This window comes from Centruroides vittatus, unplaced genomic scaffold, assembly GCF_030686945.1.
Source record: "Centruroides vittatus isolate TY-2023 unplaced genomic scaffold, ASM3068694v2 contig_341, whole genome shotgun sequence".
Classification (NCBI taxonomy): Eukaryota; Metazoa; Arthropoda; class Arachnida; order Scorpiones; family Buthidae; genus Centruroides; species Centruroides vittatus.
This window is the reverse complement of record NW_027122166.1, coordinates 1,980,901-1,993,415: the sequence shown is the minus strand read 5'-3', so window position 1 is coordinate 1,993,415 and position 12,515 is coordinate 1,980,901. Positions and strand designations below refer to the sequence as shown.

General features: G+C 31.2%; 1 protein-coding gene across 1 annotated transcript; it reads right to left on the bottom strand.

The window, feature by feature from the left end:
• Nucleotides 1–530: 530 nt before the first annotated feature.
• On the bottom strand, nt 531–7,778 carry LOC136974116 (solute carrier family 23 member 1-like). The gene is made up of 12 exons (XM_067268925.1): nt 7,696–7,778; nt 7,134–7,181; nt 3,465–3,566; nt 3,202–3,359; nt 2,920–3,085; nt 2,565–2,746; nt 2,366–2,486; nt 2,149–2,290; nt 1,390–1,643; nt 1,052–1,325; nt 885–980; nt 531–800 (listed from the first exon to the last, which is right to left on the bottom strand). The coding sequence occupies exons 1-12, from the start codon at nt 7,732–7,734 to the stop codon at nt 562–564; spliced, it is 1,821 nt and encodes a 606-aa protein (XP_067125026.1). The 5' UTR covers nt 7,735–7,778; the 3' UTR covers nt 531–561.
• Between the last annotated feature and the right edge of the window lie 4,737 nt (nt 7,779–12,515).

The window sequence follows — 12,515 nt, the reverse complement described above, 5'->3', positions numbered from 1 at the left end:
ACCTCTTTTTAGTGGTTACCAAAATAAATAAGAATAAATAATACGGGTTAATTTTTAAATATATTAGTTCTAAAATAAAATATATAAATTTGTTTGAATTAAATATTAGTTTCATAGTAAATATAGTTAAAACCAATCAACTAAAACGTTGCCGATAATAACCCGAGCCTCTGTCGCAACTAGTATAAATAAATAAGCTATGATTACTTTTATACTAATTAGTCTCAGAACAATAACAAATAAACTTTGTTCCCTGTCATTTCACATTCCGATATCTACGAATTACATCCACTTTCACTCTGATGACTCATATTCCTTTGCATTGTGTTGCATTGAAATTACATTTGATGTTTATAACTAACTACATTGATTATCCGCGTTTCCTTTTGTACTTTTCGATTGCAAAACTATCTTTGCATTCCAATGATTTGCACGACCGAAAGATATAAAAATATAAATTTTTAGAAAATAATCATGTTAGTGTGCACATCAACTATAATACTGATGTTAATAAGACCGTAATTATTAAAATAAAAACTATTTATTTATTACGCAGCGCGTTTACAGTTTAATTACGTTTACGGTGTATTCTTCTTTGTTTCTGTTGTTAATATTAACATTTCTAAGCTTATTGACAATATTCGTTTCATTGTAGGAATAACAAATGGGAATGTAAGAGAAAAACGAACAATTTAACCTATCGCTAAATGGTAGTCGATAACAATCTTTGCTATTTTCAAATGGGTTCTTGTCAGTTTTATGTTTATTCCATTTTGTTATCCCCCTCTCCTCGTCGGTACCTGAAATGTTCATTTGTTTTTAATGTACTGAAAACATCTCGTAGGCCTATTCAGTATTTTCACAAATAAGTTATTATTTCTCACCTGGGATACTATTATCCAGCACAAATCCAAGAAATCCTCCCACAAACATACTAGTTCCTAACAGTATGGTGAAAATTTGGTCTAAAGTTGGTACTCCTACAACAAGTATCTTATCAATTTAAATACATACATATAATTTTCCGCATTAGATAAGATATTAAACTAACCTGTATTTATAGCTCCGGGATTGGCTTGTAACCATTTAGGAATACATATTCCTAAAAATAGACTTATACCTAAAATAAACAAATTCCTAGTGGAGTTAAGATTGACGTATTGAAGATTAGATAATCCGACGGCCGTTACCATCGAAAACATGACACAAAATATTCCACCGATAATTGGTTCGGGAATGGTCATGAAGAGCGTACCAAACTTGCTTAAGAATCCAAATAAAATCATCACTACCGCTCCGTATTGAACGACTCTTCTGCTACCCACCTTCGTAGACAAATGTGTAAAATAGTCGCAAAACGTGCATTTTTATATTACTTTTGAAACTTACCTTAGTTATACCGATGGCGCCGATATTTTCGCTAAAAGATGTACTTCCGCTACCTGTTCCCCAGAGTCCTGATAAGATACAACCGATTCCTTCTACGAAAATACCTCTATTGATGGCGTGAATGGGTGGTGCGGAGGCACCCGATATTCTGGCGCAAGCGTAATAATCTCCAACTGATTCTACTATTGACGAGAATACACCCGCTAAAATCCCTAATACGGCGGAAGTGGTCACTGTCGGCATGCCCCATTGACCTGTATAATAATAATATGCGTTATATTAGAATATAAAAATGAATTTAATTATATTACCGGTAGAATCGAATCTATCTGAGTCAGTGGAGTGATATTTTATCTCCGATTATCCCGACGAAATTATAAGAATAAAATTCTGAACTGAGAATTGGATATTATATAAAACCAAATAAAAGCAAGATAAATCAATAAATGATGAATATTGAGAATTGACAGATTAAGCCATGCGAAGACATGACCATTTATTCCTATTCACAACCAAGGAACAAGAACTAGAAGTTTACTTTTAGTACGTGAAGTTAAGTGAATTGGTTAACTTCTAAGTCTTGATCCTTGGTTGTGAATACGGTCGTCGAGCCATTGGTTCTTTATTCTGAAGACCTAACCGGCACATTCTTGGATCTTAAATCTCAAGGGAATCTTAAAGTTCTCTCTTGGATCTCTTGGATCTTAAAGTTCAAGGGAAAATGTAATTAGAATTAGATAGAACATGATTTATACATACCAGGATAGGGAAACCTGAACCACGGGCTCTCGTATAAAGCCGACAATTGTAGATCCGTTCTAGCAGAATTCCCTTCCGAAAAAACATCAGCAGCTGTCAAAATGGCGCAGAATGACCAAGTTACAATTATTGTAAGAAGAACCTACATTAAACGGTTAAAAACATTCAGTCGAAATTCTCTATTTCTAAATGTAAATTTAAGAAACGAAGTGAATACCGGAAATAGTTTAAAAACTGGATATCCTGTTTTGATGCATCCGTTAGACTCTCTATAAGCGCAACACGGAATATTTACGTCCCTCAAATATTGAGAAAACAAAGCAAGTAGCAATATGGCTCTATAAAAGAAAAATGTATTTAAATAAATTAAGTTGTACAGTACAAGACTTTTTTTTTTCATTTTTAAAGATACTTACAGGAAAGCGATAGCCCAATTTCCACTGGCGTGATTCGCTGCTTCTGCAAATAACGGAAGACCCACTAGAGCAATTGTAGGCGTAATCGCTAAAGGAGTGATCCAGCGTAATAAAAATCCTACAAGTCCCGTAAAACCAATGGCTACTTCGAAAACCGCGGCAGTAGCTATAGAGCCTTGAATCTACAAAACAAAATATCGTATATTTTGAATTTTAAGCACTCGCTACTTTTTTTATATCAGTTGATAATGATCGCCGGTATGCTATTTACTTACAATGTAAGTACATCATCGCTGTGCACTTAATTTGTATTGTTGGTAATGCAGTGTTTTTCAATCGCTTTGTGTTTACTTACCAGTCTCATTCGAGATTGCCAAATTTCTTGGAATTCGGGTTCTGTAAACGAGTGATTAGAATTCGAGTGGTCATTAATATCGAGGGGGCATTGCCATTCGGGAAGATTCAATATCGCTAAAGCCGGTACCAAAAATGCCATAGAACTTCCTTGAACGATGGGTAACCTACGGATAAAAGTTCACGTAATTAAAATTTTCGATTATCTGTGACAGAGTTAGGTATTTGAACCGACATCTACTCCAAATTTCGTATGAATTATAATTTAAATTCTGATATTTACCTGACTCCAAATGTACTTTGAATAAATGTGACAATTCCTGATACGAAGAACGTTGTGGATATTATGTAACCTCGAGCGGGATCGTCATTTCTCATACAAAGATGCGGGGCGATGATGTAAGGATAAGCTACAGTTCCACCAAACATAGTTAAATAATGCTACGGAATGAAGATGAAAATGAGAAAAGAGTAATTTTTGAGGATTAAACAATTAATGTTATGAAAGAGTGAAAATTTACGAAAGAAAAACAATAAATTACAAACCTGAATGCCTAAAATAATCGTAATGTACCAAGGAGGTACGTCGTCTACGCCATAATGTATGTTGCAATCTGAAGAACGTTTTTCTTTCTCTTCTGTAGGCATCTGCAATACATAAAATATGGAAACGTCATTCTCGAATTTCTTTTTATTCATTTAAAATATAATAAAATTATTTGATAAATCTTCATTACGTCGAAAATAAACATTGTTAATTTCAGTATACATATATATATATGTAAAATATCTTAAAAGAAATAAAGATTTGGGGAATTCAATTCGTTCGTATATGTTTATAATAAAATATAAATTAATGTTTAAATTTTATTATAAATTCTCATATTATAAATTTAATTAACAGAATAAAATCATGGCTATTATATACATTGACCCTATTAAGGTAATTGATAAGTTTTTATTTGTATTTTTCGAAAATAGGTTAATTAAATTTATTATTCCTTAAATATTTACAGAAATTTAAAGTATTCTTCTCTATCACACAACAGTGAAGTCACCTTCTATTTATAAATTATATGAAATTATAGCGCATCCTTATTGTCTCGAGCATATGACACACGAGTGGCATTTATTGTACGTTCACGTTGATCTCTGAACTGGCTTTTCTTTCAACGAAATATAAAAAATATAATTTACAAACTCGTTCAGAGTTCTTTGTAACACCCACTATCAAAATTTCCTGGAATTTTCTTAATTTTATTTATACCTTTTATTAAAAGTACATATAGAATTATTGATATAATTTATAGGTGTATATAGGAATATGTTTATTTCTAGTAACGTATTTTCACACGTAAACTAATTTGGATGAATTACAGACATCTTGTTCCTTTGCTCGTACACGAAAACGAAAGAAGCAGTGGCGTGCTATCATTGGAAGCGATAGAAGCGCCGCTTCCACCTTCCAATGACCTTCCCTTGTATTTTATAAAATATAAATTTTCATATTTTAACGTACTTTTAATTAATTAAAATTAATATTTTATTATAACTGCATTATGTATCTTTTACAAATTTCTATACTACATGTGAAAAAAAACGATAAGATTGCTATTGTATATTCGAATAATTCGGTGGCGGAAGGAATGTCGAAACCGGGTCAGTTTCCAATCAGCCAGATTATATAGGCATTGGCACATGCGGTTTACATAGCACCAACCTCACCCGGTTTAGCTGGTAGAAGCAACACACGCATAAAGCATCCAATTTTATATCCCGGACCGGTTGTGGGCTGTTAGCTGCCTGCCTGCTAGATATTCGGCCGCCCTCGCCCGATTATGTGAATCATGAGCAGACTAGATCAACGACGGGCCCCCGGCCCGCGGGCCAGCTACGGCTCGCGAAAAGTTTCTATCCGGCCCGCCAGATCTTTAATAGATTATTAAATTGGAAAAATAACTATTAATTAGTTATTTTTCCAATTATTTGTAATTTTCGAAAACGATAAGAGAAATAAATGTAGTAATTAACTTTTTATTTATTTATTTCGTATTTGCAGACTAAAAAAATTACGAGTCACAAGAAGGCGTCAATTAACTACTACGGCCCGCGGAAAAAACGTAAAATTTATTCTGGCCCATGTTATAAAAAACGGTTGCCCACCCTAGACTAGATTTATAACTTAACCCAACCGATAGGAGTTTACTGGCATGTTTTTACGATAGTTCTGTATAGTTGACAGGAGTTTAAAAAAAAATCCATTAAAATATTTGATATATTTATTCTGCGTTTATTCCGCTCTCCCATCTTATATTACTTACGGATATTCAATGTTAAACCGGTGATATTACGATGTAGTATGTCCCATCTGTAAGGGAATGCAGAAAAAACGTGTACAATTCTTGTATAACGTTGAAAAATTAACTGTTACTTTGGTAGCATCATTTACAATCAAATTTAATGAAAGATGCACGAGGTACAGAAAAAGCTCTAGAATTTATATTCCTTAATTTACGATTTATATATCCGTTGTCATAAAAATTTGTCTTTCCAATGTTTTCCCAAGACTACAGATATTTAAGTACAAAGTAACTAGTTTCGACTTATTTCTACTAAGAAGTAGTTAAATAATTAAGAGATTAGGAAATGGGGACATAAATAATACCCTGCTGAAAGAGCCAGAATTTTACTTAAACAAAAGCTTAACCGAACCAATCACTAGCTCAGTACAATGGGGAACTGATTTCCATGTACACATCGTATTAAAACGAATTAGTTAGAAAACAAATGACTATTAAGTTTAACATATTTAGATTTTTACAGCTATGGTGAGAAACGTTTAAAATTTACAACAGCCCTGTGGCGTCCTTTGAGATATACTAGTAATGCAACAAAAGAGGCATTTGACATTGACCGGTATCGGCACCCTCGGGATTTGGCAACCCGCGTGCATGCACGCGCCGCACACCTACCAGGACGTCTCTGATTCCATTCATTAGACACTCGTAGAGAGCTATTTCACTAAGTGGATTGTTTTAAGATTTAAAAAGTACAGAATATTTTGTTATTTTTATGTACGTTTCTTCACAAAGTTATATTTAATTATAAGTTTCTTTAAAAGTATATTCATACAATTGAAGAATTTTTTCTACTAGGTAGGTATATTCATCACACATTTTGTTTTACCAAGTAAGTTTTTCTGATAATTTTAATTTTAGCCCTTATATCGTGGCTAGTGATTCAAAAATTTATTTTAAAAAAGTTTTGGCTCAAAACCATATAATGAAAAAGAAAACATTATAAAAGAGAAAGACCAATGCCGAAATTAAATATAAATACGTCAACAAAAATTTCGACATTTTGACGATAAAATTGATGACGAATGACGATTCTTTCGTAAAATTGAAGCAATTTGGAATTCAAAGCGGAATAGAATTTAACATTGGTAGACAATATAAAATAAATATTGAAAATTATAACGATTAATAGATATATCTAAATTAATAGATGTTATATGTTTTTTCTCAAAGCGAGAATTGGCATTTAGAGGGCATAGGGAATTTATTGAATCTAATAATGAAGGTCTAATAAATAATCTAATAAATATTGAACTTTTTTATTTATTAAGTACGTCAGATAATCTATTAAAAATACATTTAAAGAAGTATACGGTTTTTACTGGCTTATCGAACAAACGAATACGAACGGGCCCTGACGCGCAATTAATTCATTGCCCCTGTAAGTCGGCTTCATACAAAAACACAGCTTCCCTATCAAATGTCTCGGCACGCCACTGGAAAGAAGTATACAGTATTATTACTTAGCAACAAGTCCGTAGGTTATAATGTTAGGCAAAAATTATTTGCTAGTCTCTTATTATTTTGAAACTTTGAAATTTATCAGAGTTCATCTAATAAAAATAATCGGTTCGAAAAGTTATACGCGATGTGTTGATCTTATACACAAAATAACGATTATGAAACATTTAAATTATTTATTTTTAGGAATATAAAATTTGTCAATTCGGCCTAATTATTTTACGACATTTATATTATATTTTTCTTAATTTAGATCAATTACCACACATTTGACATAATTTTTTCCAATTTAAAATACATATTTAATCGCATTTAAATCTTAAATGTCTTGCGATTAAATATGTTTACGAGAATACGATTATCGCTTTATTAAAAGTAATGAATTAAATAAATTCACCTCGATACATTCTCCATTGAGGTTATGAGGTTGATCCATCTCAAAATTCTAAAGAAAAGAATAAAAATTAATTCAGATTATTCTTTGAAATTTACAAATTATGTTTATATATCGGATGAAAACGCGTATAAGCTTGGTTAATATAAAACTGTAGACATTATATTGTCAGATAATACTTGAATTTTAGTATTATTTTAAGACGTGGCTTATATAATCCGTTAATAAACATCGAGTGCTAAGTGCACGAACTAGTGACGATAAATGTAAAAATATAGGCTTACTTTTAATCATTTTATATTCTTATTATCAAACCAAACTATATTACTGTTAAAACTAGGAATTTCTAATAATAAATTGTTAAAAGTTTCCTATTCTCTGACGCTTGTTGATATTGCTCAAGAATTGTTTGTACAGTCCACGGCGCACGGAACATTAAAATTCCAGTTATAAAAACTAGTTACGCGAGAATATCGTTAAATTAAAAAGCATGCTTTATATTATCACAACTGGTACACCGGTCGGTAACCTATTTATATAATTAACTACAGGAATTTGCACCTACCTTTTGTTTTACGTTGTTTAAGCTTATATCGGAATCCATGATGTTAAAAATTCAATTATCGTTCGGTAATTTATATAAAAAAAGGCGATCGGAAGAACGTCACCCCTTTCGTGTATACATTTCTCACGACGATTATTGGATGGCGAGTGTACACGTGCGTAATTCTCTCCACGGATAAGAGTTTCAACGTAATGCATGTCGTTGCGTCAAAAACCTTGAAAAATAAAATTTTTCTATACATTATATACAAATATTCTCAATCATCCTTAATTTTACGGTCTAACGATGATGTTTAAAGTAAAGAAAATAAGATAATTTATTATATTGGCAACTTCGAAAATCGTGTAATGAATTGTACATTATATTTTCGAAATTATTTTTAAAAAATTAATTATTACATTTTAATTAAAATAATTTTCTATTATATATTAACATTTATACAATATTTATAAATAAATATATAATAAAAATCATTGATATAATTTATTATAAACATTTTAAAGATTATAATCTAAGATTTGTTGTTAGAAGAGTACAGTTTTATATAAACAGCTCGTTATACTTTCATATTTAACGTGTTAAGTCATAAATTAGGTGCAAAAGAATGAAAGAATATTTAAGAATAATGTTAAAACAATTTTTCCGATTATCCGTGCAATATATTGAATGCCAAGTTCGTTTACGTATGACTACTTCTACGTGACTTAATTCATGAAATAATAATAATACGTTAAGTCACATAAATGAAGCTTTAAATACTGTTCTGCACAAGTTATTTAAACATATACAGGACACGCACTCAATCGGTGGAAATTTTGTGCAAGGCCCTAGTCAAACATTGGCTTACAATGCCATTTGTATATAAATTCACACAATCTATGTCACATAATACTTGATATTGTATAAAGTCTACTAGCCGAGATAAAATAGCTACAAGTACAGGAACTTATCTGTTTTTCGTTAATTCGAGAACGGAGTTTGATGAAAATCGAGATCAGAGACTTAGGGCCGGAGTGCTTTTTAAATTAAAAGACGATTAAAAATTGCGGCCCGACGTTGTGACGATATCACAATAAATAATGTAATTGTTCGTTGTATAGGCTATATCTGAGGCCTATAAAAACTGAGGGCCTGAACAAAAGTCTAAGTTACCTAGGTCTGTTCTCAATTTATAACAAAATTTAGAAATCATATTTTATAAATTGTATAGGGTAGGTTAACAGAATGATTTTCTTCGAAGAGTGTGTTTCTGCTTAAAAATTTTATCTTTAATTTGATAAATATTCATTTACTATAACGTATTTCAACTTTTATATAATAAAATATTTTACAAGTTAATAATAATAATAAGGATTTAGTTGTATTCAAAGTTTTATTTTTCTCAAAATATGTGGATAATTTTTATATAACTTGTGATTCAAATATCATTAATCCGATAGATATTTTGTATTTACTTAATCAGATAAATGAATATATACAATCTGATTTAGAAGAAAATTGATAAAATTATTAAATTTTTAACTTTTAACAATTACAAGAATTATAATTGATTAAAATTAAAATTTTATTTTAAGAATTGTAGCTTTCCTTTTAACTTTCCGTCGCATGGGCAAGAATAAAACTTTTTTCTTTGGCTTTCATGAATTTGATTACACAGGACCGTAATTATGCACAGACAAGACACGCTAGCGTGGACCCTCAGATATAGGGGATTACGTCAATTTTGTCAAAATCTTAGGCTTCAAGCTTCGAGAAGTGTAGATATTGTCATGGGAACAGAACCACAATGAGAGCATTCGAATGATGAGGAATGGAGTTCAACATATCCTAGTCAAACGAGTGTCCAACCCAACTCGAACCCGGAACCCGAAACGGTAGACGTGTAGAGTCGGATTTAGATACTTATTCCTTGGCAGTTCGAAAAACTTTAACGTCATATGATAGTAAATTACCATTTGTAGTCCTTATTACATTGAATATATTCCTTTATCGTGACATTTACTGGAATGCATCATTTACTTTACAAAAATACAAATTAATAAAAAATATTATTGAAATTCAATTTTTAAAATACAGTACTTTATAATATTAAGGATTTATCATATTCTTAAAATAGTTTCTAATCCTTTTAAAGTTGATCAAACTTTAAAGGAAACTTAATTCTAAAACGAGCAATTATTTATTGTGACGTCGTCAGAATGCCCGGCTGCAATTTTTAATCATATTTTTAATTTATTTTATTTAAAATATATGCTCTCCACCTCAAATTAGTAGTGTCTCGCTCCTGCACATCATACTTTTCCTTTAACAATAGAGTCGTGCCGGTCATCTATCTAACTCCTTTCAGGAGAAGTTTTGAATTGAAATAACGTGATTTCGATTTCAAATATATGGTTAATCGGGTCCTCATGCCCCTAATATTTCAATATCTGGTCTCAATTTACATTTATCTAACTCTGTTCTCGAGATTAAGGAAGGACAGACGGACGGACGACAGCGGGAATTTACAGGTTCTATTTCTTGCTTGTGCGTGTTTCGCTACAAACTTCTCGCTACTATTCTCGCTATCCCACGGTCATGGCCTTAACTTGCTCTTTATAATGCGTTAAATCAGTTCAGTAAAACACAATAGCAAAATTTGGTTCTAATCGTTTTGAAAAATACGTTTTTGAGCCGATTTCGATTGCCAGCCCCCCTAACACCAACAATGCTTAATCGTGGTATTTGTAGGTTTGGTTCATTTGTTTACCGCCACGCGACACGTGAACGATCTGCCGAAGGGGGCCTCTATTTAGGTATTATAAACGAGAAGAAAACCCGGAAAATTTTACCTGGTCAGCTAGTTGACGTGGTGCGAACCCACGACCAACTACCAGTGTTCAGTGGTGTTATCCATACAGCCATGGTTGGTTTGTTTATTCAGGGATTGGACTAATTCAGAGATTATTCACTCGAGGATTTCACCATAAAATTTTAGCGAAGGATTAGTTAATCCCGAGATATTAAGAATAGGATTAGTGAATAGAATAATTTGGACACTAGAAAATTTTCTCACACGTTACATGTTTGGGATATTTTGGAAAGATGTAATACACACTCACTTAGATACAAACATGGCAGAATGTAAGAAGAGAAGTCGACAACTAATTTTTTTCATAGAAAAACAGTATTTTATGGAATTAATCTAAAATTACGAAGATATAATAGAATCAAAAGAGACGAATGCGATATCTTTAAAGTAAAAATATGGCAAATTTTAGCAGAAGAGTTTAAAAACTTTATGGAAAAATACGAAGAAAAAGGTGAGGAAAGATGTAGCGTCAAACAAGCGAGCACTAATGGAACAGTAAGTGCCGACAATGAATGTCCTATACTACCAATTATCGAAAAAATATTCACTTTAATCACCGAACGGTTTACTCCCCTCTCAAATTCTACTGACAGTGATGCTGATTTTAATGCATCTGTTAAAGGAACATTTGTTTATATTATACTTGATTAAAACTAAAGAATAATAAAGATATCAGTAATAATAAATGAAGATTTAAAAGTTAGAAACGTCGATATTTATTTTATTGTATTTATTGTAGCAGAATTTCCAGCATTACTGCAACAGAATTCAGGAGAATCAAATAACGAAAATATGAATAGCCTGTATTAAATGTAAGTGTTAAATAGCTATATTGTATTTCCCTTTATTTTTAGGGTCATATCTTAAAGACTAAAATTAGCATAAAAGTGATAAAACAAATTTAATATAATTTAATGTTAATATAAAAACTGTGCAAATATAAAATATATTATCTCTTCTTTCATTTATGAATTGTCACATTTTCTTTCTTTTGTAATTACATGTTTTTTCCCCTATCAGTTCCATTCCAAAAGTAATCTTTATGCAATAAATTATTGTATTTACACATTCAGATTTATATTTAATGAAAGTAATACAGAATTCTTTCAGCAATCCAAACTAATTATTGTATGGAATTTTCTGAATTAGCACGATAACATATAAAGGAAATAAAAACCAAAAGGAAACGATATAGGCCTATGTATTTTAATAGTTTTATTCATTTCTGTAGCGTATAACTAAAAATATTTTTTTCTTTCTATCTATTGATTTGTTAAAACTAGAAGCATAACTTGAAAAATTTTAACATTTTCTAAATTTTTGTTATTCAATTTATTGTTAAATACAAAATGCCTCAAGTTTTAATAATTCAACACAACTCAATCATACTGAAATGTATTGATATATAAACATTTTTATTTATACAACAATAAACCAATATTACAATTATATCGTAAGCAAATTTATTTTACGAAGTTTTATTTATGAATGTACGCATATTAAAGTCTGCAGTTCAGAGGTGCCTGTACATTGAGACATTTCAGGCACGTGCTCCCTCGGTTATTCTTTTCGTAATCCCCAAGGGGTCCAAAATCCATGATCAACAAACAACAGAAAGATCGTGACTTCTAATCTATCCTGTAAATATAAAAGAAACTAATGAACCATATTTGTACATTGTTTTATTACTTGTTTCCAAGGCCAAGTTAGTCCAGAATGCAACCAGTGCCACCTTGTGAGAACGCTGATGCGATGTTGAATAATAATTTGAAGCTTCTTGCATAATGTACAGTACAATGCGCATTTTTTATAGCTTGTGGCTTTTGTTTTTGAATAGTCTGCAGGTGCCGCTGCTGCAATAACACAAAAAATTTCAATAAGAAATTATTGACTACATATTTTTATTTGACTGAAAGCTTGTATTGTTGTATTCCTAACAGTTATTCTACTTAAACGGTCCAATCCAGAG

What these genes read in the sequence shown, in the direction of transcription:
- LOC136974116 (XM_067268925.1), bottom strand. Translation starts at nt 7,734, where the DNA reads ATGGATTCCGATATAAGCTTAAACAACGTAAAACAAAAG. An exon ending in TCAATGGAGAATGTATCGAG is followed by an intron (nt 3,567 to 7,133) that starts GTGAATTTATTT and finishes TATGTATTGCAG; the next exon opens with ATGCCTACAGAAGAGAAAGA. An exon ending in CAGTTTTTAAACTATTTCCG is followed by an intron (nt 2,291 to 2,365) that starts GTATTCACTTCG and finishes CGTTTAATGTAG; the next exon opens with GTTCTTCTTACAATAATTGT.